General features: G+C 33.2%; 2 protein-coding genes and 1 long non-coding RNA gene across 4 annotated transcripts; 2 read left to right on the forward strand and 1 right to left on the reverse strand.

Annotated features, from left to right (window-relative positions):
* The first annotated feature begins 1,101 nt into the window (after positions 1-1,101).
* LOC108989525 (serine carboxypeptidase II-2) lies at positions 1,102-6,681 on the forward strand. The gene is made up of 10 exons (XM_018963154.2): positions 1,102-1,567; positions 1,972-2,079; positions 2,353-2,448; positions 2,546-2,638; positions 3,385-3,470; positions 3,592-3,855; positions 5,024-5,157; positions 5,384-5,479; positions 5,948-6,053; positions 6,217-6,681. The coding sequence occupies exons 1-10, from the start codon at positions 1,291-1,293 to the stop codon at positions 6,376-6,378; spliced, it is 1,422 nt and encodes a 473-aa protein (XP_018818699.1). The 5' UTR covers positions 1,102-1,290; the 3' UTR covers positions 6,379-6,681.
* A 6,155-nt stretch (positions 6,682-12,836) lies between these two features.
* On the forward strand, positions 12,837-16,007 carry LOC108989526. Its single transcript, XR_001995854.2, has 4 exons — positions 12,837-13,107; positions 13,644-14,107; positions 14,201-14,274; positions 15,633-16,007. It is a non-coding gene; the product is annotated as an uncharacterized LOC108989526 (long non-coding RNA).
* Positions 16,008-16,774: 767 nt separating this feature from the next.
* On the reverse strand, positions 16,775-27,972 carry LOC108989527 (DNA-directed RNA polymerase 3, chloroplastic). Of its 2 annotated transcripts, XM_018963156.2 has the most exons (19): positions 27,041-27,835; positions 26,235-26,438; positions 26,006-26,139; positions 25,740-25,809; positions 25,409-25,467; positions 25,064-25,181; positions 24,547-24,660; positions 23,084-23,215; positions 22,404-22,820; positions 21,558-21,608; positions 21,361-21,431; positions 21,035-21,119; positions 20,797-20,949; positions 20,313-20,387; positions 20,112-20,201; positions 19,538-19,585; positions 19,333-19,447; positions 18,426-18,529; positions 16,775-17,541 (listed from the first exon to the last, which is right to left on the reverse strand). In XM_018963156.2, the coding sequence occupies exons 1-19, from the start codon at positions 27,833-27,835 to the stop codon at positions 17,431-17,433; spliced, it is 2,946 nt and encodes a 981-aa protein (XP_018818701.1). In that variant the 3' UTR covers positions 16,775-17,430. The 2 variants fall into 2 exon arrangements, with proteins under 2 accessions (XP_018818701.1, XP_018818702.1); XM_018963157.2 differs by lacking the exons at positions 16,775-17,541; positions 18,426-18,529; positions 19,333-19,447; positions 19,538-19,585 and adding an exon at positions 19,593-19,688 and having other exon boundaries at positions 27,041-27,972.
* Between the last annotated feature and the right edge of the window lie 10 nt (positions 27,973-27,982).

The raw sequence follows: 27,982 nt of genomic DNA on the forward strand, positions 1-27,982 counted from the left end.
TTAAATTTGAAAAAGTTGAATTGTTTATTATATTTTGTGTGAAAATTTGAAAAAATTATAATGATGAGATGAAACTTTTTCTGAATCTAAACAAAACCTAAGACATCACGTTTGAAGAAGGCTTTAGTTGTATTATATGTATTTACAATTTTACATATAAGATCCATTTTATTAGTTTCTTTTTAAATTCAAATTTTGGATTTTAAATTTCATAATCTTTAGCATATCAATAGCTAACATATCAATACGTATTATTATATAACTAAAAATTGTAAGTACAAATAACACTTTCTTCAAATTTTGTATCTAATATATGTAGAAAAATGATATTTACGGTCATATAAAAGTAGAACTCAAAATTGGCAATGGAGACCTGTATTTAACATTGCGTTTGCAACATATAAAAGGCATGTGCTTGCATATTTTTTTTTTTTAAAAAAAAGACGTGATTCCAATTTTATTGAAAAACCTTCACTTATAGTGGAGGACTACGCTATTGGAACTCTAGGAGTTTTGAATCTGTTTTGCTAAATACAAGATAATATATTTGCAAGTCGTATTTAAAGACACATCAAATGCACTAAGGTCTGTTTGGATATAGAGTTGAGATAACATCTTATTTTATTTAAATTTAATTTAATAATTTTATTACTATTTATAAACTATTTCAACTTAATTCATCTCATCTTACTATTCAAACCGCCCTTAATGTGAAAGGTAGATGTAAGAACGTTTATGTTTTGAATTCTTTTATAATTGTTTTGACACTGTGTAATAATTACGATGTCAATTTTTAGGATTCTTGATTATTTAGATTTTTGCTCTGAACTGGGCTTTTGTGGGCCCATCGTTGAACCTATTGGGCCCACTGAACTGGCTATGAACCTATTGGGCTATGACTCTTGGACTTGATTCCTTCTTCCTTATGATATGAGGCCCAAATTGTGTGTACAACAAACGGTCAAGAAAGAGCTAAGACGTGTTTGGTAGAGAAAATAATTTGGAAATAACTAACATTTAGACACAACTCACAAAAAAACAAACGGTTTCATTGAAAACGTAATCAATTTAATGGAAAGCAAACACGCCACTACGTTACCCAAAATTCTTGGGGGGAGGGAGGGTAGGCGCTGGTGTCAGCAACTCGCAGCCAGGCCATGCTTGCGGTTGTGGGAAAAAACGAGAGCCTTTAATTCCTGATTCCTTCATATTCCTCTAACCTCTGTCCCAAAAGAGAACCCAACTACTACCCAACAGGCGACCGCCATTTCGTTGACCCGCTGGAGAGAAATGACCAATCCTGGGTGGCCCTTTGTTCATAATATCTCGACCATCTTCGTCTATGTTCTTCTGGGTATTGGTTTTGCAACCTGTTCTACAGACCCACTTGTCCAGCAAAAATTAGACAGGGTTCTTAAGCTCCCAGGACAGACCTTCAACGTCAGCTTTGCACACTATGCTGGGTACATCACAGTCAATGAAGATTCTGGGAGGGCCCTCTTCTACTGGCTCATTGAGGCTGATGAAGATCCTGATTCAAAGCCTCTTGTTCTTTGGCTTAATGGAGGTCGAAACTTTTAAATTTTCCTCATACTATTTTCGTAATTATTATTGGATTTGACTTTTGTTTTTTGAATTGATATGTGGCTACTTTGCTAGTTGCTTCCATATTCTCCTCTGTGATTTATTACCTTTCTCATCGGATGTTTCTTTTGTGATCTGTTACCTCTTTCATTCGGTGAATGGTGTTGTCAGTTTTGATTTCATTTGATACTTTAAAAGGAGTATCAAAAAGAGCAAGTGATAAGGAAAAAGGTCTTTACTTTTGTATTAAGTTTTGAACTTGCTTGATGTTTCTTTAGTTTCTAACCACTTGGCCGTGGAAAATGATAGCTTCTCTGTTTTTCTAACTGCTATTGATATAATACTATCTTTTGAAGTAATTTTCTGACCAAAGGTTTATTGATTTAGGACCCGGGTGTTCATCCATAGCTTATGGGGAGGCAGAGGAAATTGGACCTTTTCATATCAAGCCAGATGGGAAGACCCTTTATTTGAATCCTTACTCTTGGAATCAAGGTAAGAAACAAACACTTATGTATTACTCAAATGTTCCCCGCTGGTTTCTATAACAAATGGGTATCCAGATATCCAAAAAATTTGTATGAAACATAGACAAAGAGTGAGTTTGACAGAGACAACACACACATCTCTATTACTATATACATTGGTCACTAAGTGAAGCTAAAAATTTGATGGACAATGATGAATTAACCAAACTGAGGTTGAACTAGAAATGTTTGCTTGGTTAACGCAAAGCGAGCATGTCTAACTACTTTTACTCGTTTGCAGTTGCCAACATTATATTTCTTGATTCCCCTGTCGGAGTTGGTTTTTCCTATTCGAACACCTCCTCTGATTTGCTGAATAATGGAGATATAAGAACTGGTACAACTCTGATCATATTGTATCTCTTGATTTTTCTTTGACAATTATATTATTGCTGCTATCTTATGCACTTTAAACCCATCACCTTCTGTTGCAGCCGTTGACTCTCTAGCATTTTTTTTGAAGTGGTTTGAGCGCTTTCCTCAGTACAAAGGACGGGACTTTTATATTACTGGAGAGAGCTATGCCGGTAAAGTTCAGTCTTTTTATAATAATATCTAGAGTAGTGCCAATATTTTTGTTCCATACTGTTGAACAGATGACACTTAAATGATTTTAGCTCCGTTATCTCAGCTATCTCATACATTGGTCTTTCTCATTGTTGGGCCAAAATTAGACAATATGAGTTATTGGAACATATCATGTAATTTTTCTGAATATTTCATCAGACTTGTCATCTTCTGGTGATACTTCAAAACCATCATGAAGTAGATATCATGTGTTTGAACCCTATCATTTAACATAGAAAAAGGAAATCCTATCTAAACCATCACGAACATGCCATACGGAATCAACGTGCCATACGGAATCAACGTGCCTAGACTAAAGATTTGAGAGAGTTATTGAAGAGACAAAGCAAATATGGTGTTGAAGAGTTGTGTTAATGATGAGTGGATCTAATCTATTTGCTCTTTTTGTCTAGTCTTTTATAAAGTAGTTCAATAATCATAGTTTCATCATTGATCTGGTCTTTCTACCTTCCGCACTCATTCCATTATAGAATGTCAACCTATATCATGCAATGATTCTAGTTCCAGCACGCTTATAAAAAAAACTTAGTTACAACACATGTAAAACAAAGGAAGTAGCTTAATTCATTATTCTGATTCATGGCTGAAGAGTTTCATGATTTTATCTACTTTTACATTTATAAATTATTTATATGGCTTAGTTGGTTGTTTATTATGTTTTTAATCACTGAAATCTGTGTTCTAGGACATTATGTTCCTCAGCTAAGCCAAGCTATTGTAAGGTACAACTCAGCATTTACGGAAAAAGCCATTAATCTGAAGGGTTATATGGTACATATGCTCTGTTCTCTACCATGGCAAACCTCTTGATTTTTGTGTATTGTGTACAAAATTAGAGCATATAAAATAAGTGTTCAAAACTAAAGCATGAAAACACTTGTGTGTTTTGCAGGTGGGAAATGCTCTTACTGACGATTACCATGACCACTTGGGGGTTTTCCAGTTTATGTGGTCAGCTGGTCTGATTTCTGATCAAACATACAGGCGACTGAACCTTCTCTGTGATTTTCAGTCATTTATACACACTTCAGCTTCATGTGATAAGATTTTGGATGTTGCTAACGAAGAACTTGGAGACATTGACCCTTATAGCATCTTCACACCCACCTGCCCTGGTAATGTGAGCCAGTCAAATCGGTTGCTGAAAAGAATCAACGTGAGTTATCCTGAACTATCAGTCTAGGAGAGTCGTTGCTCATCCTCTTAAACATTTTTTGTTAGGTATCCACATTTTCCTTAATATATTTTGCACTTATAAAGGCATATGAACTGGAAAGTCTGGCCAATGGTTCCTAATGGGTTTCAAATGGGTAAAACTATGTCACTCCCTTCTGCACGGACTAATCTGTCAAAAGTCCATAAAGTGGAGTTTCTTCACAATATTTTCATGGTTTCAAAGTACAAATTACTGTTTTAGGCCAAGTTTAAAAATGGGGCTATATTTAGCTTTCTGGATTTGGAAGATTCGCTGACTTTGCCATTCTGACACGTCAACTTATCTGTCTGGGTTAAAATAATAAGTTATTTTACAAATGGTACACTAGTACACACTCAATAGTTCATCAAGTCAGACAATGCATATAATACTAATACAGAAAAAACAAAGAATAAATTGACGTGTTGGTAATCTAAGATCTAAGTCCTTGCAGTGCTGGTTTTTTTTAAAATCTAAGATCTAAGTCCTTGACAAGCTGGTTTTTTCTTTTTAACTCAAATCAATTTGCATGCATAACATTGTAAAAGAGCAGTTTACTAGTTTTCTATCATATTCATTGTTTGTAATTATCAGGTTCATACCTATATCAATTTATTAAACCAACTTTGCCTTAATTTGCCTAATCAAATATCCAAATCGAAAATTCATATATATATATATATATTTTATAAGTAAAACGAAAACTTTATTGATACGAATGAAGTAGGCGAAGCCCATGTACACAGGAAGTATGCAAAAGGACACCTAAATACATTCTAGGAACCAGAAATTAAAAACAGAAGTCATGAACACTAGTTCCATTAAGCACAATGGCTGAAAATCAGAGCAATAAGGTGTGCACAAAAAAGTTCCAAAGTTCCTCCATAGTGCGCGCCCTATCTTCAAAGCACCGATCATTCTTTTCCATCCAAATGCACCATATAATGCACAATGGAATCATCCTCCAAACTACAACCACTTGGGGACAGCCTTGAATATCCTTCCAGCAAGCTATTAAATCCACCACCCTAAAAAATTCATATTTTGCTTCTGAAGAGATCTTTCGAGATGCCTCTGTGGTAGTCAAAGGTTGGGTCACATCATTACTGATTTGTATTTCTTCTGACAGAGAGTTGGTCATGTCAGTGAGCACTATGATCCTTGCACTGAGGAGCACTCTGTTGTGTACTTCAATCTACCTGAGGTTCAAAAGGCACTTCACGTTGATCCAGCTCGTGCACCATCTGAATGGTCAACCTGCAGGTACATCTTTTGGAGAGATACTTGAACTTACAATTCCATTGACATCACACCTTTGGATAAGCTAATGCAATTTGTTTCGTTAAGGTGCAAGCAAGGAAGCAGCATCTTGCCTTGACATGAATCTTCTACTGATCCCCTATATGATATCATTTCTGCATTAACCATGATTGAAGTGATCGAGAGATGGAAACCCTCATAATTTTAACCTCCTCATTCTGTTTTGTAGCGAGTTGGTAAATAGTAACTGGAAGGATTCTCCTAGGACAGTGCTGGACATTTACCGCGAGCTGATACATTCAGGACTGCGTATATGGATGTTCAGGTTCCTCTCGACATTTGCATGCATTTTTCCATTCAGCTGCTGCCTTTAATATTGCTTTAATGTGTAATGAGGATTTGCATCAACCTATACCTGTAAAAAGTCAAATGCATGTGCTTTCTTTTTAATTACTGGTATTAAAGCTAGGAATCACCCTAAAAGCCAACCTTTCATTATCACACGTGTCATCCTGCTGGGAAAATCAATGAGTCGGGTAGGATCCAAACCTGATCTCAATCCATTGCAATTAAATTCATGATCATACTACTTAACCATATTTGAATGTTCAAATGTGAATCTGATTTTTCAAATTCTGCATCATTTTTATTGGGGAAATTTATACAACCTGGTTTAGGAATGCCGGTTAAGCAAGCAAATGTCTTTCTCCTTTTTTTTTTTTCTCTCTGTTCAAGTGATTTCAGATAAATTTCTGTTGATGATCCAAGTTTGTTCATCTTTCCTGTATGCCAGTGGCGATACAGATGCCATACTCCCAGTTACATCCACCCGGTACAGTATAGATGCTCTTAAGCTTCCAACCTCAGGACCTTGGCGTGCCTGGTATGATGACTCGCAGGTAAATGAAGTTCAAAAAACTGTTTCCTTCCCCAGTAATCGTTCATCACCCTAGTTATTACATACTCGACTCTTTTTCAGATAAGAATAACCTGTTTTCCAATTCTAGAATACTTTGCTTTATCACTACATGGACACAATTAATAACACAGTTTTTGGAACAGGTGGGTGGATGGACACAAGAATATGCTGGGCTTACCTTTGTATCAGTCCGGGGAGCAGGACATGAAGTTGCTTTGCATAGACCAAAATTAGCTTTGGCACTCATTAAAGCCTTCTTATCAGGAACCTCCATGCCAGCCTCGGAACTAGTCAGTTCATATTGATTTTTTTTTTCCTTCTCGTATTCCTGGAATTGAAAGGAAAGATGACTCTGATTTTCTTCCAACACTTGCAGTGCTAACACTGCAAATTTAAGGTTATGGTGTCTTTACTGTGTGGAGTGTTAATAGCACCTGTATCCATTTGCAAATCAACAAAGCAATAATAGCACTTGCTCAAATTTAACAAGAAATTGTAGATTTGCTATTGCGTCTTACTGGAATGGAATGTTAGAATCGAGCAACATAGTTCTTGCAAATTGGGTGTTGAGACAAGTGTGATTTCATATTTAATATTTCTAAATCTCAGTGGGTTATATTTTCTTATATATATATATATATATATTAGTTACATATAGCTTATACATGTGATGACTCTATAAATAAATCAGCGGATTGCTTTAATTTCTTGGTTAATATCGTGGACAAAGTATGATATATTTAAATACTAAAACTTTTTAGTATTTATATTTAGTTTTTTATGGACAGATAAATTTAAGTTTTGATGTTGGGAACAGTGTTTTAAATTTCGTTCAGTGATCATTCCGGTTTAAGTATTGAAATGGAATATTTCGATACCGCATTCCAATGTACCGTTTCGGGATTAACTATATATTATATATAAATATTTATATATATGTATAAACTTACAACTGATAGAATAAATACACATATATATGTATACTAGCGGTTGGGCAATGTGCGAGGCACATTTGCCCGGTTGAAAAATAATTTATATTGTAAAATATAAATATGTTTTGGGTTAAAAAAGAAAAAACGTAATCATAAGTAAAATAAGTAGTATATAGAGAATTTTTTATGAACTCAATTTCTGCACCTAACAAGTGAAAAGAGATGTGGAGAATTTTTGTGATAGTGATAGTACTTCACTGCATAAATCGAAGCAATTCAACCAAAGAAAAAAAAATGAGAAGTGGTAAAATGAAGAGTTGGATTTAAATCTTAAAAATTTTAATGTACCAGCAGCAGCCTCGTCCTTCAAAAAATAACACACGTAGACATCATATCTTTAGATATGATTTGGATCGATGTATTAATAGGAGTGACATGGTTTGTGAATAGTAATATATAAAATTATTTGGAATAAGATGTTTTATTTGATTTTAGAAAATGAGAGAAAAAAAGTTAAAATAAAAATATTATAAAAGTTAAAATATTATTGGAATATAATTTTTTAATATAGTTTTTGTTTTAAAATTTAAAAAATTTATATTTAAGAAAATTGTAATGATTAGATTAACAAATTCAAAAATATTTTATATTTAAATAATATTTTAAAAAATATATAAAAGTTTCTGAAAATCTAAAAATCTATTAATCTCTTCCTCGAACTCAATAATTTTGTTTGGGAAGAGATAGTTTGTCAATTCCCTCCTAACCCAATGATGTTGTAAATTTTTTATTTTTTTAAAAATGTTTATGATGATTAAAAAAATACATGAAAAAAACAAAAGAAAAATAAAAAAATAAAATACATATTCATGACATATTTTCAGGTTACTTTTTTATTAGTTGTAGCAGTTCTCTTTAGTTAATTAAGAATATTATCATATTTAAATTATGTTAAAACTCTAATTATTTATATAGTTATACTTTTTTAAAAATATTTAACAAAATTTCATTATTTATTTAATGATGAAATATTAGTATTTTATAAATGGCTTGGTTATTTTGAAATTAGTGGTACTTGTGTAAAATCCTGTATGGCGTAAGATTTTCTAATTGATAAAAAAAAGCACGTTTGCCACATCTGTCAAATTGAAAAAAAAATAAAGTGTAATTTCAAATATTAAAATAGTCTAATGTATAAGAATAAAATTATTATTTATTTATGTTCATCATTTATTATGAAATTTAAATTATATTAAAAATTCAAATTAATTAGATAGATTTTTTCTCTTAAAAATGTATAGTAAAATTTCATCATTTATTTAATGATAAAAAATTAGTATTTTATAAATTAAAATTGATTTTTAGTGTATGATATAATAAACAGTAATAGGATATGCGAAAAAAACATGCGAAGAAAAAAAAAAACAGCTTCTTTATTGATTATTTAAAACTCAAAAATTAATATTTTTTCCACTTTTTCTTTCTTCCTCTCTCTCATTCCCTACGCACGATTGCAGTATTACGTTGCACATTAGCATTCACACGGACAAAAAATTTTAAAAAAAATTACTGTTCATTATTACTGTTCATCATACTGTCGATGAACAGTAATAAGATATGAAAAAAAAAAGCGGCTGATTTAGATTTACTGTTCACGATGAACAGTAATGAATAGTAACTTTATAGGCTCTTTTAAGTGATAGGCAGATATATGGAAGAATTGAAGATTTATAAAATGAATATATATTGAAAAAATTACAAACTTGAGTTAAAAAACAAAAACAAAGAAAAAAAAGAGAATAGAAAAATTAATAAAAATAATAATATTTAAAAAAAAAAAGAGAAAATGATGGTACATATTTAAAGTTACAAAAAAAATTAAAATTATATAAATTCATTTTATATTCTATAATTAATTAAACGCTATCTAGATTTAAAATTTACAAAATTGTCAAGCACAAGAAAATTATAAAAATAGTCCAAAATTGAATAGGGTCCGAAATGCCAAATTTTGGCCAGAATGACCGAAATTTTATCGGAGTGGCAAAATCGGACTGAAACAGGCTAAAATTTGAAGCGAAACAGAATGAGTATGTATAATATATCGAATACTACACCAAAACGGCACGAAATTTAAAACTATGGCTGTAATAGAATAAATCTTGGTTAGCATACCAAATCTTTTCCAAAAAGTTCAAGAAAATATTATTGAAAAAAGATGGAAGTTTAATTGGGCCGGCCATTGTGTTCCCTAACCAACTTGGGGTGCTACCTGCCCATGCGGGGGCGGGGTCGACCCTTCCAGCACCTCACCTATGTGCCAACCCCCTCCCGCACATTCCAATAGTGGCCATGGTCCAAAAGTGACCAAAAACTATTTTTAGGCCCAAAAGTGACCAAAAACACACTTTTAAACTCAAATTATAAATTTAAATTTGTAAATATCATCATAATTTTAAAACTAATAACATGTTTTTAAAATTTGTTAGTGTATATTATATGTAAGTTAATGTAACCTAATATAACATTTATATATGAGGCTAAAACAGTGCAAGAGTCTTATTTAAGCAATGTGATATTCTTGTATAAATATAATTAAACAATCAATTTTAATCTTTGATTTAACCAAAAAAAATATATTTATGGTTTTTATATTCTTTCTTTTATTACTAAATTTGATTGTTAATATTTATTATTAGCAATTACTATTTAACTAGTGTCAAAATACATGTTATTATGCTATAGTATTACATGGTATTAACTCATTATAATATTTTATACTAATGTCTAACTTATTCCTATTAGTATTATAGACTTGTACTGTAGTGTTTAATTTTATGTTATTATACTAAAGTATGTTATTATGCTAAATTCTTACGGTTATTAACTTATTAGTTTCTAATTTATTTATAACTTAATTATATACTAGACTTAGTATAATATATTATTATACTAGTGTTATTATACATTAGTATACATGCTATTATACATTGGTTATTATATATTAATATTACATGCTATTATACATTAGTATTACATGTTATTATAAATTTATAAATTAGCGTTTATACATTTTTATTACATGTTATTTTAAATTTTTAGATTAGTGTTATTACACATTAGTATTACATGTTAATAAGCATTAGTGTTTATACGTTAGTATTACATGTCATTCTACATTAGTATTACATGTTAACATGCATTAGTGTTTATACGTTAGTATTACTATTATTATCTCATCTTATCTTATCTTAAAATTTTTCATCTCATTTCTTTTCTAAATATTACTTAAACACAAATAGTTTTCAATTCCAAATTTTTAAACTTTTTATCTAATCATTACTTAATAATTACAATTTTGCTAAATTTTCAAACAAAATACAAAAAATAATTCAATTTTTTCAAATATCAAAACAAAATAATATTAAACAATTATATCCTATAATATTTTAAATTCAAATCCGATCTTGACTTTTGATATCGATTGTTATGCAAAACACACACCTATGAGGGCAAACAAAGTAAAAGCAAGCACACGATCAAGCACTCGACACACAATATACATGGTTTGACAAATTGTCTACGTCCACAGAGCTGTATATAAATCTTATTAATCAGAAGAGATTACAATAACTCAAGAGTACTTCTACATACAACCGTGAAGTGTACAACCGCTGCGTAATCGCTTTGAAAAAGAGTGAGATCTACTGTTAAAAAAAAAAAAATTTTCCATATAAGTTTCATGTTTTATTCATTTTTTTTTAAAAGAATTACGCGACGGTTGTAAATATATTTTCTCATCTCTCAAAGTATATTATATAAATAATAAAAGTTAAACAAATTATTAAAAAAAGATGGAAGTTTAATTGGACCGGGCCGGTGTCACGGGGAATACTACCCAACTATTCACCGTCCCATTTGCTGCTCTCATGTAGTCAGATGGTGTCAAAGACACGCGACATAAGCAAGCCAGTTAGGGCTCGTTTATTTTCAGAGATGAGATGAGATGAATTGAGATTAAAGTTAAAAAGTTGAATAAAATATTGTTAGAATATATTTTTTAATATTATTGTTGTTTTGAGATTTGAAAAAGTTGAATTATTTATTTTATTTTGTGTAGGGATTTGAGAAAGTTGTAATGATGAGGTGAGATGAGATGCTTTTGGAAAACAAACAAGGCTTAAGGTACGTTTGGGTGTTGAAAAGTGTTGAGAAGTGTTGAGAATGTTTGTGAATAGTTATGAGTAGAGATTTGAGTGAGTTTGTGGGTCCCATTGAGAGTATTTTGAATTGTTTGGATGTGTGAAGTATGTGAGTTGTTGACTTTTGAGTAGGTAGTTGAAAAATGTGTGGATCCCATACATATTATAGTGATTTGATTTTTAATAATAAATATTATAATTATTTTATTATAGTCATTTTTTAATATTAATAAATATTGTAGTGATTTTATTTTACTTTTATATATAATAATGATAAATATTATAATGATTTTATTTTTAATTTATATATAATAATGATAAATGTTATAATGATTTTATTTTTAATTTATATATAATAGTGATAAATATTATAATGATTTAATTTATATATATAATAGTGATAAATATTATAGTAATGTTATTTTTTATTTATATATTATAGTGATTTTATTTTTAATTTATATATAATAGTGATAAATATTATAGTATTTTATTTTTAATTTATATATAATAGAGATTTTATTTATATTTATATACTTTAGTGTTTTTATTTTTTATTTTATTTATATTTATATACTTTAGTGTTTTTATTTTTTATTTATATATTATAGTAATTTTATTTTTTATTTATTATATATTATAGTGATTTTATTTTTTATTTATATATTATAGTGATTTTATTTTTTATTTATATATTATAGCGATTTTATTTTTTATTTATATATAATAGTGATAAATATTTTTTATTTATATATTATAGTGATTTTATTTTTTATTTATATATTATAGTGATTTTATTTTTTATTTATATATTATAGCGATTTTATTTTTTATTTATATATTTTAGCGATTTTATTTTTTATTTATATATTTTAGTGATTTTATTTTTTATTTATATATTATAGCGATTTTATTTTTTATTTATATATTTTAGTTATTTTATTTTTTATTTATATATTATAGTGATAAATATTATGGTGATTTTATTTTTTATTTATATATTATAGTGATTTTATTTTTTATTCATATATTATAATGATTTTATTTTTTATTTATATTTAATAGTTATAAATATTATAGTGATTTTATTTTTTATTTATATATTATAGTGATTTTATTTTATTTATAGTAATTTTATTTTTTATTTATTATATATTATAGTGATTTTATTTTTTATTTATATATTATAGCGATTTTATTTTTTATTTATATATTATATTGATTTTATTTTTTTTTATTTATATATTATAGCGATTTTATTTTTTATTTATATATTATAGTGATAAATATTATGGTGATTTTATTTTTTATTTATATTTAATAGTTATAAATATTATAATGATTTTATTTTTTATTTATATATTATAGTGATTTTATTTTATTTATATTTAATAGTAATAAATATTATAGTAATTTTATTTTTTATTTATATATAATAATGATAAGTATTATAGAATGTTTGTAAATAGTTATGAGTAGATATTGAAGTGGGTTTGTGGGTCCTATTGAGAGTATTTTAAGTTGTTTGGCATGTGAAGTATTTTCAAAAGGACGAAAATACTTGAAAAGTGTTGAGGAATGTTTGATAACCAAACATAGCCTTAATCATCCCACGGGTCACCACCTTTAATGGCCCGCTGGGTCACAGGCACTACGCTACAAAGCCCGGCGAAGGATTGCAATGGGTAGTGCAATATAAAGAGCAATATATTTGTAGACTTTTTCCGGTGTGGGACTATTGGAAAAATCTACCCGAAGGCCGGTTACCTTACAGGTTCGGCAATTCGATGAGAGAGAGAACTTACGACGTACGAGAAAGTGACGGAAAGTGTTACAAATGGTGAAGGCGAGGTTGGTGAAGAGCACGATTCGTCACCTGATAGTGATATCACTGATTCAGGTAAGTGTATTTTTCGACTTTTATCCTCAAAGCTCAGATTCTTGCTCCTATTCTTAAGGTTTTGTTGGTTTCTGTTGCATAAGATACTCAGAGAATAGGATCAGTTCTGCGTCAAAATCAGGTTTTTTTTGGTCAGTCATGATTGGAAGTTTTTCATTTTTTCCGGTTATACGGTATTTATGAATGCGAGGAGATACGGCGCTGAGTTCGGTCTTCATATTTTAGCAGAACTTAGAGATTAGGTCCCGTTTGGTTGCTGAGAAACGGTTGGTAGGACGGGGAAAGAAAGTCGATTTGAATCTAAGATTTGAGTGTTTGGTAGCCCAGAAAATTCAAAAGCGCCACGGAATAATTCTAACAGATGTACCGAGCTGTAAGCTGGTGCTGACTTGAGGTCTTACTAGTAGTCTTGAGTTATCATATTCTTGAGTATGAGCCTGTGATGACTTTCGTCAGGTTTTTTCGTTCGAAACTTCATTTTGCCGGTTTATTATTTCTGTTCTTAAAACCCATTATCGTGTCATCCATTTTCTCAGGACCCAAACAGAAACATGATTCTTCCTTCACGGGATCCGACAGATTCAAACCCGGATTCCAAATTCCTCCCACTTTGAATTCAACGACAGACTTCGTTTCCAGTTTTGACGGGCTAATCATTTTCACAAAAATAACAAAATAAATTTGGAGATGAAGGGAAGCCAAGGAAGAAGAAGAAAGACGGGGGGATGAAATGCGACAGTGAACGAGAAAATGAAGAATTGGGCCTCTTGTTTCAAACGCCCGTTTAGGTTAGCAGAAAAACTTAAAAAATATGTGATTTTATTCTTTTAAGTGGTGTGCAGAGTGTGAGGTTTATGTGCAACATAACTCCCTGGAAAAAAGCTTCGTCGATTGCTCATTTCAGTCAATCCTCTTCCTCATTCTTCTTCTTTTCTCTATTCCTAATTTGATTCTCCGGAGTAATAATGTTCGGTTCCTTTGAAATATGATGGATTTTAAGGTATGTAATAGTTTGGTTCTCAAGGTGGTTTATTTTTCCATTGCCTTGTGTTCTTCTTCTCTGACCATAATTCTTTATATTTCAATTTCGTAGATTCAATAAATGGGAAGATGGACTTCCATCGTTGAGAGAATACAATGATTATTTGGAGGAAGTGGAGGACACGAGTAAGTTCATTATTCCTGAAATCCCATATATAAAGTGTTTATTGTGACCAAAAGAAAACCGTATAGCAAAAACTGCAAATTACTAGGAAGAAAATGCAGAACAAATACTGTGAGTCTGTGATAAAGAGTAGAGGGGCGCCATTAGTGGGCAAGCCCCTCATCCTTTGGCCTGGTATTACTCCAGGCGTTTTGCCTGGATTGATTGGTACTAAAAACAAAAAACTCAGTCCCTTCTACTCGTCCCAGCAAGTGTTTTGAGGGTAGTCATCCTTCTCTTTAAAAAGCATCTAGGGTGTGGTATCTTAAGTATGTAAAGAAGAGCTGGAAACGATCCGACTTGTACGCTGGATTTACTTGTGGAACTACAAAGACTCAGCTCGAGTACATTTTCTTCTGCTGTGTATAATTTTCATAAGTTCTAACAAATACTGATAACTAGAGCTCGGAAGGTACACTTGTAAATATATTCTGTTTTCTGCACTTGTGAAGAAGGTGAAAAAAGTGATTTGCCACATTGCTGTGATATGTGGAAAGTTAAATGTTCATAAATCATAAAGGAGATGGCTTTCTGTTTCTTATTATTCATATGTTATGGTCTTTATCATAATTTTGATCACTCCCCGAAGTTGGTATTTAAATGAAAATGTTCTTTTGTTTTAAAAAAATTCTTTATCATACTTGAACTTGTGATAACTTACCATCCCTAGAACCTGTAAAATCATATTTATCTATGGATACAATGCCTAGCTTGGGCAATTAGACCTGCAATGATGTGTTGTTTGGGTAGATGTCTTTTATCTTTGATCTTCCTCGAGCGCCTTTTTTTTAGTGGTACCAAAATTTGGTGAATGTCTTCTTGGAATCTTCTTATTTACCTGATCGGTGGTCATAGGATGTAGGAGACATTGATAGATTGATATTTGAAACCAGATAGAGAGATGATAGTTGTAGTCGTGAGTGTGCAAGCATAGTATAATCACTTTGAAAAAATTGAATAAATACGACTCATGTGAAAAAAAATTAATTTTTTAATAATAGACTTCATTTTTTTTCAAAGCGACTGCACAACACTTACGCACTTCACGATCGTATGTAACATTACTCAACCAGATAATAGCTGCAATATTACTGTCCGAGGCAAACACGAATACTTACTGTATAGGATGTAGCTGGCTTGGCTGCCACATTAAGCAGAAAAGAAAGAAAAAGAAACTGTTAAATATGTTTTACTTCTTTTTCCGATTTTGAATATTAAATTTATGAGTGAGTATTCTCTTTTGAGAACGTTTCATGATTAAATACTAATTTGTCCGTTGATAATATGTTCTCTTTTGATTGCGACGGGCAATAAACCAAAGCTCTCAAACAGGTTACGGTACTAGTGCACAGGGACAATATGCACCAACATTTGCTGGAGGGCAGCCTCCCAAGCAGTTCCTCTTGGAGGCGGACCCGACATGCAAGTTTTTGCCGCTGATTATACGGAAATGTTGAGGGTCCGAGCGGAGAGAGGTGGGAGGGCGGAGCTGAGCAAGAGGAGGCACTTGAAGAAGCATTTGGAAGCATCTGGATTTTTTAGGACTATTTTTTCACTTATAAATCACACGAAGCCTCCACATGTGGCGCAGCAAAACTTTCATTCATGTTATGTTATGACAAAATTGAGTGTAAATTACTTATGCCATGGTGATGAATTATTTAGCGAAATGAGATACGAGGCTTGTTGTTTGAGATGTGCTTTCTAGTTCCCATGGACCAACCTTCCCTCCTAAATGTCCAAACTTAGGATACTGGAACCAGATAATATGCCATATACAATCATCTGGAGCAGATGATCCAACTGTTGAAACAGATCATGCCAAGAGAAAAAAGCAAGTTTTTTCCTTCTCTTTTCAGATTTTATATTCTGCAATTGGCACTACCAAAGTACTTCCCAAGGTACTCATCTTGACAATACTGGGATGCGTATGTTAGCGAAGGAACCCAAAAAGATGAGTGCTTAAAGTGACTATCACCTGTTTGGATACAGAAACGGTTTCATCTTATCTCATTTCATCATTACAATTTTTTCAAATTTTCATATAAAATATAATAAACAATTTAACTTTTTCAAATCTTAAAACAACAATAATATTAAAAAAATAATATTCTAATAATATTTTATTCAATTTTTAACTTTCATCTAAAACTATCTCATCTCATCTCACAATCCAAACAGAAGTGTTACCTTTTGGAAAATGATATTTAGCAATCCCAATTTGACAACTTTGAACAAAAATTATTTTTTATTCTCTCTCCCAATCATATTTGACCAACATTAATAAAGACATATTCATTTAAAGAAAATGTAAAATCTTGGAAATAAAAAATGATAAGAACAATAATTTTTGTTTCATGGTTGTCAAATGGGATGCTAAATATCATTTTCCACAACTAATATACCAAAGGTAACATAACGTCAGTTCGGAGCTTGCATAAAATGCTAAAAGATACAAAGTATCCACAATTTTTATTTTGCAGCTGGTTTGACATTAAAAGTATGAGAAATGAATTCACGACAGAAAATAATTCCTTTAGATGTAATAGTGTTTTCCCTTTAGACGTATACATATGCAGTAAATATCCTCCAGCCATTCAACGACCCTCTCTCTCAATTTTAAGACACCTTGCCTATACATGAAATACCTGGGAACAAAGCAAATTACTTGGTCTTGCATCATTAAAATGATCACTTCCAATTAGCTCGTAGAAACACTCGCTGCAAGTACTTACATCAGCCTCTTATCTCTTCTTGAAAACATCAATGGTTGCAATGCAAGATTTTGAATATGGAGAATTTCAGTGGATGGGATGATTCACTTCCCTGCATTCATAATCGAGCTGGATGATATTCCTCTAATCCTGAACCAGCCTGTTGTGTAATGATCTGAAGTCATCATCATACAAGGATAAGAAAGCCCTCAGGAGTTACAGGAAACACCAGGCACATCCAATCTTTCCTTTTCAGCCTTGAGAGGTAACCATAGGAAACGATTTCTTGCTCCAACTTCCCATCCAATCTGAGACGAACTTTCTCACAAAACTCAACGATGCTGTTTGCATCAGAAGAATTGATGCCTCTGCACAAGGTTATGATTATTTCTTTCGCACGAACAATCAGTTAAAAAAGTATGGAGATTCGAGAACACTTTGTAAGTCAAAGTTGCCTCTCTCTGGGAGGCGAGGAAACGTCAGTGCTGGATATGAAGTCTGGAAGCTCTCCAGCAACTGAGGACAATAGCAGTCAAAAGTTACAACAATGCCAAAGAAACAAATGGGATATTTGTATTTACTTATATTTTCTTAAGAAAGAGAAATGATCATATAGTCCGAGGAACTCAATTACAATCAATGATCCTGATGTTATATGTTGAAAGCTAAAGAGTGGAAACAATGTGTGTGGGTGTGAGTTGGTGTGTATGTATATGCATATCTGTATTTGGTGTATAATGTATTCTTTAAAATAGCTTTATATGAAGCAATTTCAAAATTACATTGATGCATAATTGAATAAGCCAAGCATGAATTGCCTGCTTCAAGGAAAAGGCAAAGGGTGCCATCTTCCCAGAGGCATTCCCAGTTGCGTAGGGAAGCACTGCAAACTTTTTAAATGCAGTTTTATTTTTTCCTTTGCAGAAGACATTTTCACGTTCTTTTTTTTTTTAAGCAGGCAGCAGCATAAGAAAACAATGTTGATGCCTCAGGAAATCATTCATCTTGGAATACCAAGCATTTTCCCCTAGTAACATTAAAACTTGGGCCTCTCTTTACTTGATACACTTAAAATTTTCAAAACTGGCACACTACAAAGAACTTTCTACATATTGCCTGATTTAAGGCACTGCTGGAAGACGCCACTTTATACAAGAGAGGTTCTAATTCATTCACAAAGGTAAGTTCTGTAATTATTTTTTTAAAATCCGTCATACTTTTTTCCCCAGCAAAGGAAATTCTCTTTTATTTTTTTCTTGGGCGGAGAGAGAGAGAGAGAGAGAGGCAGGGGAGGACTTTATTTATAATGGTGAAAGAGTGACCCTTAACCTACTTCAAAACAAGTCCAAGAAAGCTCTCAATTGATGGCCTTTATTTAATGTAGGCAATGATATACTTACATTTTCAAGTATTGGCTTGCTATAAAGCTCCACAAATTTTTCTCTAAGTATCCGATTCATTTTTTCCACATCACATGCATGCGTCCAGAAGGAGTCATGAACTCCTGCAAAGAAGTTTATTAAACAATAAATGTCAAGACTTAAAAGTCCCATTTTAATATGAAGTTCTGCTCTCACACCATTACAAAAAGCATGTAAAGCAAGATTAAAGTTTCATATATTTTAATGGTTGTTGTACTGTTTATACTTGAGTAGCCATCACTGAAGTTTATTTACTCATTTATTTTTACTTTTAGCATGAATTTCATTTTTACATACTATTTAAATGATAATAAGTATCAAAACCTTGCCACACATCCAAGTACAGGTCAAATTTGAAGCAAGATTACAAAATTTCATTTATGGTACATATAGATTAGTAATCAATGTCTATGGCGATATAATGACTTAACTTAGGAGTAAAATACCCAATTGCAGTCAAAATTACGAGAATGTCACCGCCAACTGCCATTTAAAGTTACCAGGTTACTAATATGCTTGCAACAACACATAAACTACGACACAGAACCACCTGCTCTTCAAGAAAATAACAAAAAAATCAATACAATTGACACTGCCAACTGCAGAACATGTACATCCATGGTTCTGCTAAGCCATATTCATTCTCAATCAACTTCCAAATCTTTCAACAATCTAAAAGAGTAGCACAAATTGCTTTGGAACCACATCCATTTATAAGATCAGATTTATTTTATTTTATTTTATAAGTATTTATAAGATCAGATTTATAGATGGTTTTACTCAACATTAATAATATATTTGTTCCAGATTAACTTTTTTATTCACAGTCCAAAGCCCTAGGTGAATAGTTCAAGCTTTCTATCAAACAGAGAATAGAGTGCAAAACCTGCAAAATGTAGACCAGAATCCCTGCAGGCAATAGCAGTCATCATCATGTGTGTACCGTCAAGTGAGTGGACAAAATTTGGCGGAAATGCAGTTCTTTGTTTTCTAGCATTTATCTGAAAATGACATAATAATTAAGTTTCCCAATGACTGCATCAAATGTAAAGGAAGCAAATGCTGAACTCAATATATTGTTGTAAGCTTACCGAGGTACCCTCCCGATGCAAAGCCAAAACCTGAAGAGATGTTCTTACCTGTAGCCCCATGACCAGATTAATTAGTAGAGTTCAAATTATGAATGGAGCAGATTAGATACTTGGAGAATATAATTTTGAAAACCTGAAGAGATGTTCTTACCTGTAGCCCCATGACCATATTAATTAGTAGAGTTCAAATTATGAATGGAGCAGATTAGATACTTGGAGAATATAATTTTGAATCACATTTAGTTTTGCACCCTGCTAAGGGTTCCATTTCCAGCAAAAGAATAAAAGGAAAAACCATGAACCGGTATTAAAAATGGGAATAGGGTTTCTTTTCCTTTTTTCAAATCTTTCCTGTTTTCTTTCAATCCAATGGCACATGATCATTTTTTTTTTTACAAGTATAACAAATTTTTGGGATAAAAAGGCACATGATCATGTTAACGGTAAGACGCTAAGAATGCAAGCCATCTAAAATTATGCTCCACCTCAAACAGTGAGATCAACCATCTATTAAGTGTTTTGCTAAAAGAAAAGTGTTTTGTGTGTAAGGATACAAATAAGCTGTCACACTCACAAGATGCCGTTCACTTTTTCGGTAGGGTTGTACCACTGGAAGACCAAGAGGAGTGGTCCAACGCACAGGTTGATTTTCTGAAGAAATTACCTGCAGAAGTTTCATAATCCACCAATCAAAACTAAAAAAAAAAGTTTCATATCCACGATAGGGCTGTCAATGTAATTTGAAAATCCGAGTGAGCCAGTAATGCATATATACCTTGGCACAATCACCAAGCCAACCCATTATGCCACGTGCAGCTTCAAATATCTCACCAAGGGCAGCCAATGTTACCTACCAAAAGATAAAATTAAAGTTGAATAGGAAAAACTACTGGTGTTTAAGAAAAACAAAGGAACGCGAGTATGGGATTCAAGGATCTAAGGGAAATAATATTGACATTGGTTTTATATTAATCTGCACTGTTAAATAAGACACTGATGGGTTCCAAATATTGTCATCCAAGAATTATATATTATCACAGTCATGCAATTCTATATCAAAGCCTAATAATAGAAAAATATTCTCCGAGAAGATTTTATTGATAATGAAATGAAAGTCTCACAAGTAGTTCCTTACCCTGAACATTAAAGCATAATTTTCGTTTTGGGCCTACTATGTGTCTCTAATAGCAAGAACCTACTCTCCCATATTTAAGTGTCAGGTTGCTTAAAAAGGAAAAAAAAGGTAGCCTATTGCTTACTTTAGAAGCATAGCAAGCTGCAGTGAACAGCAGTCTGTCATCAGTAATGAGACCCTTCTCCTCTAATCTTTTTTTTATCTGCTCCCGTGCCCCAACATAAGTAACACCATATACTGAAGTCATCACTGTCTGCTTGACCAATTTCCGATCAACCTGAAAGCTTCAATGACCTTAAAACATGAGCTGGAAGGAAAATGTAAAAATTAAAAACAAAAGCAGAAACCATAATTGCTACAACCTGATCAATTAAGACCTTCGCTATTAAAGCTTGTGGATTTGTAGCTGGGTCCTTGTCGCTGTCCCTTTTCATGATATCATGAACCCTGACCAGCATTTACATGTAGAAGATAGGACAGTAAGAGTTTTACCAAAAGTGTGCAATTTTTCCCAAAAAGACCACAAAATATCGGGTAATTCTGAGAATGACACTAAAGGTATTTTTGAGAGCTGTGGGAGGTCTTGATCAACACAATATACTTTTTCTTGATCAGTGAAGAAGAATTTTCTTGATGAGATGAGTAGGCATAACCGAAATCAATATACTAAAGCTGATTGTTAATATACCTCATTGCAATTTCTGAGTAAACATCAGCAGGTTTGTCTCCAGGAGTTAAGTTGACTGCCGCTGCTTCCAACTGAGAATACAAATTGACCACAGGACACAAGTTAGCACATAAATTCATTTCAAATTAATCAGAAAATCAAAAGAAAATGCGTCTTAATAGTCAGATTTATAATACATGTGGACAAAGCAAACATACACTGTCTCTTCCCAGTGCTGCATAGTGCTGTAAACCATTGCATGAACCATCCTAAAAATTTTTATCTTTGCATTAATAATATAATCCCAAAAAAACACTAAACAAAGAACCATTAAAGGAAAAAGTATAATTAAGAAAGGAAAATAAATCATGGGAAAGGCATAAGGTAAATAACTATCAATAACACCCAAGGGAAAGGAGTTTTCTTTAAATCAACCTGAGGTAATTGGTAACTTCTAGGTTTTGAAGAACAATGGAGCATAAGATACAGATATAAGAAAGAAGAATTTATCAATTAAAAACCAGTGGAAAAATGCACGATGTAATAGGTGTCACTATCACATGCGACATACAGGATGACTACATTGACAATATGTGATGACTTCTTTAAGAAATTACTAGGCCAACATTAGATCCAAATGGATCACCCAGTATATCCTTCATCGTGAAACATGCACAGGGATCTCACTGAAGTGGTATTCGTAAAATAGTCTCACAATAGAGGTATGCTGTAAATGACTGTGAACTTCAAACTCCAATGACATCTGCTACAAAATAAAAAAGGATCTCTTTGAACTAATAATTTCCGTGTGTGTCAAATATTAGCACAAATATATAGGCTAAAGATTTGTATATATCCTGGCTAATTAGGGGAACAACGGGAAAATTGCAATTTTATTTTGCATTAAATTAATAGACACAAAAGGGATGAGTTAATTAACATTAATAAAGTTAGTATTTCTTATAAACAACAAATTACAGTAATATTTGTATTCCAAAAAAATCTGAACAAGTGAGATTGCTTATTTTTTCTCAATACTTCAAGGCTTCTGATGAAGCATTTACCTGATGAATTGGCAGGTGGGAGATGACAGTATGTGGTGACGAGCTTCTTAACGCTTCTGAGAGATTAATACAAGCAGCTAGGAACTGAAAAGGATCTTCAGCAGTTAACCACCACCGATTTCCATTAACAGGGTTGTCTGCTGATTCAAATATATCACTGAGATGATTCTCAACAAAAGATAGACGTCCATCATGTGACAGCTTCTCAACACCACCTGAATACAGGTTTGCTAAATGTATCTTCAGCCAGTGTAAGCCAGACTTCCCTAAAGGTCGCCCTTCAGCAAACTCAAGCATTCCTCGACAGAGATCGGAACTCAAATGATTCAAATGTGGATGCATTGGGTATGCTCGACCACGGAAATCCACATTGTGGGGATAGTAAAAGCCCTCCTCATCTCTCATTTTCCGAGCCACCTATTTCAATAGGAAAAGCATATTGGTCAATATTAAGAGTCATGAGAGGAAAGGCATATTCGTGAACACAATTGTCAGCCGAAGTCTAGACAAAATTATATAAAAAAATTTACACACAAAGGCCTTTTTTCCCTTTTGGGTGGCACCATATGCAAGATCAAGAGTTTAATAGGTTAGCATGTAAATCCATGGACTTATCAATGTTTCAAAAGAATTCCACAAGGTCTTTTATTAAGCTAAGATGTAAGAAATGGAGATCTTACAGAAAGTTTAAGTTCAGTGTCACATCGTTGAGAATGCCTCTCTAAATTAATCTTCTTTGCCTTTCTCACACTCCATTTCCATTCCTGAATTTCTGATAAATCCTCTGTGGGTGGTTTCTCAGGTACAGGAACCTACAATCACATTGGGAATGCAATATCATGGATCATTCAATCAAGCCGGTTCTTATAAGAATATGCAATAATGCAAGAAATGGGAGCCATCATTTGGAGGGTTCTGAAACCCTGCACCTGCTCAAACTACAATAGGACTAAATACATTCAGAGTTGAAAATAATGAAATTCACATCTACACAACCAACCATAAAAGACGCATGCCTAGTTTACAAACTGAAAATAAGGAAAGCTTTAGTCCTCTAAAAAATTGCACATGTTGTGATATGGCTAGGGCCTTGTGAACATTGATTTGTCACATTCTTGGCATTGGGTGAGTGATGCCCCAACAGGTGGAGTTAGTGGGGGCTTGGAGAGGTAAACCAGGAGGAAACTTGTGCGTAGACATGATGGAGGATGGCTCCATTGTGCTTAATGTGAAGTACGTGGAACTAACCAATTTCAAAAACTGAGAGAGGACATTATTGGAGCTAAAAACCTCTATCCTCAAATCTCTGTATAAGTGGTCAACTGTCCATAGCAATACTAGCTTTTCTTCTTTTGTATTTTGAATTCTTGTTCCCATTCCACTCCTTAACTAGGCATTCTCTTATGCATACTTTCAGTATATGGGTTGTGATATTTAAATAAAACTCAGATGACATTACTTTAAAAAAAAAAAAAAAAGAAGCAAATTGAAAAAATAAAGGAAAGCTTAATTTCTCAAATATTGCGCAATCAAAAGCCAGAAAACCAAAAAGTTGAAGGCAAAAACTGTGAGTGAACCAGATTCATAGAGGAAACTTTCCAAGAATGAAGGAAACTAAAATCATTAAATTCATGCAACAATTCTTTTTTGGAGTGGAAAAAAACAAAGAATCACCTAGTTAGTACAGATTGCTAACAGAAATTCACTGCGGGCAGAAATTTGCTGCCGAAGACACTTTGCACTCTTCTCTCTCCGCTCAATCCAAGTTTGATAGGCAAAAACAATGGGGGTTTTGGTTGTTAATAACATTAGCTCTAACAACAAATTCATATATACAAAAGAGTATTCAACGAAAACTTTTACCCCATATTGGCTACATGGGAAAAAACAAATGCTGCCATGTAATGGTATGCTAATTCCAACTGACACAAATAATGACTTTCAGGAGTCTGGAGGGGAAATCTATGCCTAGATGCAATCAATCTATGCCTTGCGGCAACTTGGTTGCACCTCGTTTTAAGGCATGCTTTGAAAACACTTTCTCCAACCATGCACACAATATAGTTAATGCAGAATTTGATACGTTCAAAAAGAAAAAGAAGAAAAAAAGAGAGGCAAATGATAGACTTCATTAGGTGCTCACATCTTCACGATCAATCAAGCCAGCAATATTGCCTCCTCTATCCCAAATGCACTCCACTATGCTGAGTACTCTTCTATTTATTCTCCATTTGGTGTTACCAAGCATATCCAGAGCCTGAACATTAAGAACAGAATAAGTACTCTTCGAAATGGTTGAAAAAGTACAAACAATTGAATCATACTGTGACCAAGCACACGAAAAGAATAAGTGCTGCATTTAGAAACTAACGCAAGGTGTTGGACACAGCACTCAGAAAAACCATGCAGAGTAAGACAATGATGAATATGGTTAGAAACAAATTTGTTGAGATAAAAGGGAAAGCAGATAATTCAGCACTTCTCACAGGTAAAAGTACCACACTTGTTCAATGTTCGCATCTACAAACATCACCTTTGCATTTTCAAGGCTAAGTTTAATGTGAAGCTTCCACAATCAAAGGGAAGAAACAAAAATATGGATCTGATATAAGAACAGAAAAAGAAAATATTAACCAAACAACTAACCACCATTTCTGTACCTCAAAAACCTTTTGCATCTGTTTTGCAGGAACATCCTTAATTGCATCCTGCTGTTTCCTAGACCCATGAGTACGCATGATATAAGAAGGTAGGAACAAGTGCCCACCCTTGTCATACCTGGAGGGAGTTTCAAAAGATTTTTCAAATAAGAATCTGAAAAAAAAATATTAATGTAGTCGGCTACGGCCACTTGTCCTTTACATTCCAATTCAGTTATGATATTCTAAGAACAAAAACTCGACGTTTCAAATTATAGATGCTTGGAAAAGATGAGAACTAAGCAACAACAGGCTTCTCTAGAGAAGATCCCAACATTAATGCCACTTATTCTATCTATATCATACCCTTTCCATTTTTTCGGAGGCACCAACATGGGCACATAAGGAATCAACATATGCTTAACCTGCATAGAAAGTTACACCAAAAAATAATTAAGTAGCAGGAGTTAAAAGTATCAAGATATCTATAATTCACATTGCATAGTTGCAATCTATATAGACTTATCAATCCAATAAGTCGATAATATGCAACCCAAATGGGTAAGATTACGATTAGACATAGCATTTTTGTTTACCATGTAGAACCAAAGAACTCACAATACATTTAATTGACTTTACAATCACATTAATTTAGAGTGCACCAAAAAGGCAGTATCAACGCAATATTGTGACTCACAGTTTTATCAAGCCCCATAAGGACTAGAGGATCGCATTCTATAACTCCATAATTCTTCACAAATTTTTGCCTACAAGGACCAAGGAATGATTCAGAACTACAATTGTGTACACATGCATACGTAAATAAACATGGACATTGACAAAGAGTCATCAATCCAGGCAAATACATAGCTGAGAAATGGCCAAATGATTGACTGTATAAGGTGATCAAATTGAGAGGCATTTGCTCCAGTCCTACAAGGCAATTCACTGATAAATGCTCACCGTGGGTTCTTTATTACAGCTTTATATTTGTGCCTGAAAGCAGGTCGAATGTCAGGAGGTCCATCTGCTGACTGGTTAAGAGGAGGTTGTACATAAGCCGATCCAGTTAATAATTCTATTAATAGACACCCCAGCTGCAAAATTGCACTTGGTTAATGTTAGTTTCTGAATCTGCAAAACAATCAAAACTAAATAGTAAAACTTGGTAAGTGTGCCAAGAGCAGCAAACCTTAGCTTGTGTATCTCGACTCCAGGGCTTAATTTCTTCTTTCTTCAACAGCTTTTGCACCTCCTTCAGTCTTCTCTTTCTAACTAAACTATTTACATGTTTCATAAGTATTTCCTTCTCCTTTCGCAGACCCTCTTCGGTACCAGCTACAATGTTCTTGCTCCGGTAATTCTTAGTTTTCTCCAAGAAACTATGAATTCTAACCTGAAAGAATAACAACATAACAATGTCAGAAAGATTATTTGGTATCTCTAACTTACTTAAACCCCTTTTTACAAGTAATAGCATAAACAAAATAGGGCCACACCCCAATGCATGAGTGCTATTCAAGAGAAGGCACCTGAAAAAATAAAATAAAAACAAAGAAGAAATAAAGCTAGCTTAGTAGTTAAGAAGTCCAAGAAATCGAGCAAAGTGGGTAAGGATAAACTACTATTAGCATGGGAGACAGTAAATCACCTATCCAAACGCAGTTTGGTAGATCCTACACTTTTCTTAAAGATTGAACTTATCCAGGCTTAAAGTTCCACTACCATGAACATTACATCCAGACAGTTCAATAGTAGAGCCTACACTTTTCTTAAAGATTGAACTTATCCAGGCTTAAAGTTCCACTACCATGAACATTATATCCAGACAGTTCAATAGCATCTAAAATTATCTGGTTTTTTTTTTCATCGTAACTAGATAACAATCTGATTTATAGGCATTGTTCAAAAACTATGCAAACAACCATTAGGCATACCAACTAGATTAACTCAACTAAAAGACCAAAGGCTACAAGAAATAAGAACTTTATCGCCCACCTCTTGCTCTATAGCCATACCAATCTGCACCGCAGCCTGAACAACCTGAACAAACCCCTCCTGAGCTCCCGCCATAAACAATCCCATCATCTTATGCATAACAATAACCGCCATTTTATCAGCGGGCAACGCATCGATGTGAGGCGCAAATGCGGCCTTCTGCTTGTCCGTCCGCTGCATCTTCTGCTCCCTCTCTATCGCATCCCTAAATGGCTCAAACCACCCCAAAAACAATGCCTTCACATAAGGCAAGTTGGGAGCCAACTTCTTCTCACACATCTCTCTCTCTAATTCCCTATACTCCTCCACCATTCTCTCCCACGCCTCAGTCTCCGCCTTAATCTGCCTCCTCCTCAACAAATTATACTTACTCTTATCCATTTCTTTGAACTCCAATTTCACTTCTTGATCGGTCCTTTTGTACAAACCCTTCAAGAATAGTGAGGCAATCCAAGGTGGGTCTTGGATGAAGATTCTTGGACACGATTCCAAGGGCGTAATTTGTCCAATTTCGTTTATGGGCATGAGAGAATTCATGGAACTCTCGAGGTTTTCAACGAGATTGTCCTGGACTGAGTCTGATAAGGGAAGGAGCTGAATTGGGTTTGAAGGGGATTTGAGGTTGAGTGGGAAAGGAGTGGGAGAGAGTGAAGGTTTGAAGAAAGTATTGGAGTTCGAGCTGAAGAGAAAGTAAAGGTTTTTGTGGGACTTGGTGTTGATTTTGGGGGGTCTTCTCCAAGTGGTGGGGTGAATTTGAGCTCGAGGGCTTGGATAGAAGGATGCTGCAACGGTCATTTTGGTGGAGATAAGTAATTCATAGAGGATTTGAAGGAAGAGAGTGAAGAGAAACTAAAGGTTTTTGCGGCTCACCGTGACAGTGAAGAAGAAGGAGATGATGACAATGAAACCTCCCTAAAACCTTGGCCTTGGCCTTTCTGAAGA

Source organism: Juglans regia, chromosome 6 (assembly GCF_001411555.2).
Source record: "Juglans regia cultivar Chandler chromosome 6, Walnut 2.0, whole genome shotgun sequence".
Lineage (NCBI taxonomy): Eukaryota > Viridiplantae > Streptophyta > Magnoliopsida > Fagales > Juglandaceae > Juglans > Juglans regia.

Excerpts from the sequence above, each read along its gene's own strand:
- LOC108989527 (XM_018963156.2), bottom strand. The coding sequence starts at position 27,835 with ATGACCGTTGCAGCATCCTTCTATCCAAGCCCTCGAGCTCAAATTCAC. Across the intron at positions 25,810-26,005 it reads GCTGTAATAAAGAACCCACG|GCAAAAATTTGTGAAGAATT; the intron begins GTGAGCATTTAT and ends TGGTCCTTGTAG. Across the intron at positions 20,950-21,034 it reads CGAAGGTCTTAATTGATCAG|GTTGATCGGAAATTGGTCAA; the intron begins GTTGTAGCAATT and ends TGAAGCTTTCAG.
- LOC108989525 (XM_018963154.2), top strand. The coding sequence starts at position 1,291 with ATGACCAATCCTGGGTGGCCCTTTGTTCATAATATCTCGACCATCTTC. Across the intron at positions 2,639-3,384 it reads TACTGGAGAGAGCTATGCCG|GACATTATGTTCCTCAGCTA; the intron begins GTAAAGTTCAGT and ends TCTGTGTTCTAG. Across the intron at positions 5,158-5,383 it reads TCTGAATGGTCAACCTGCAG|CGAGTTGGTAAATAGTAACT; the intron begins GTACATCTTTTG and ends TCTGTTTTGTAG.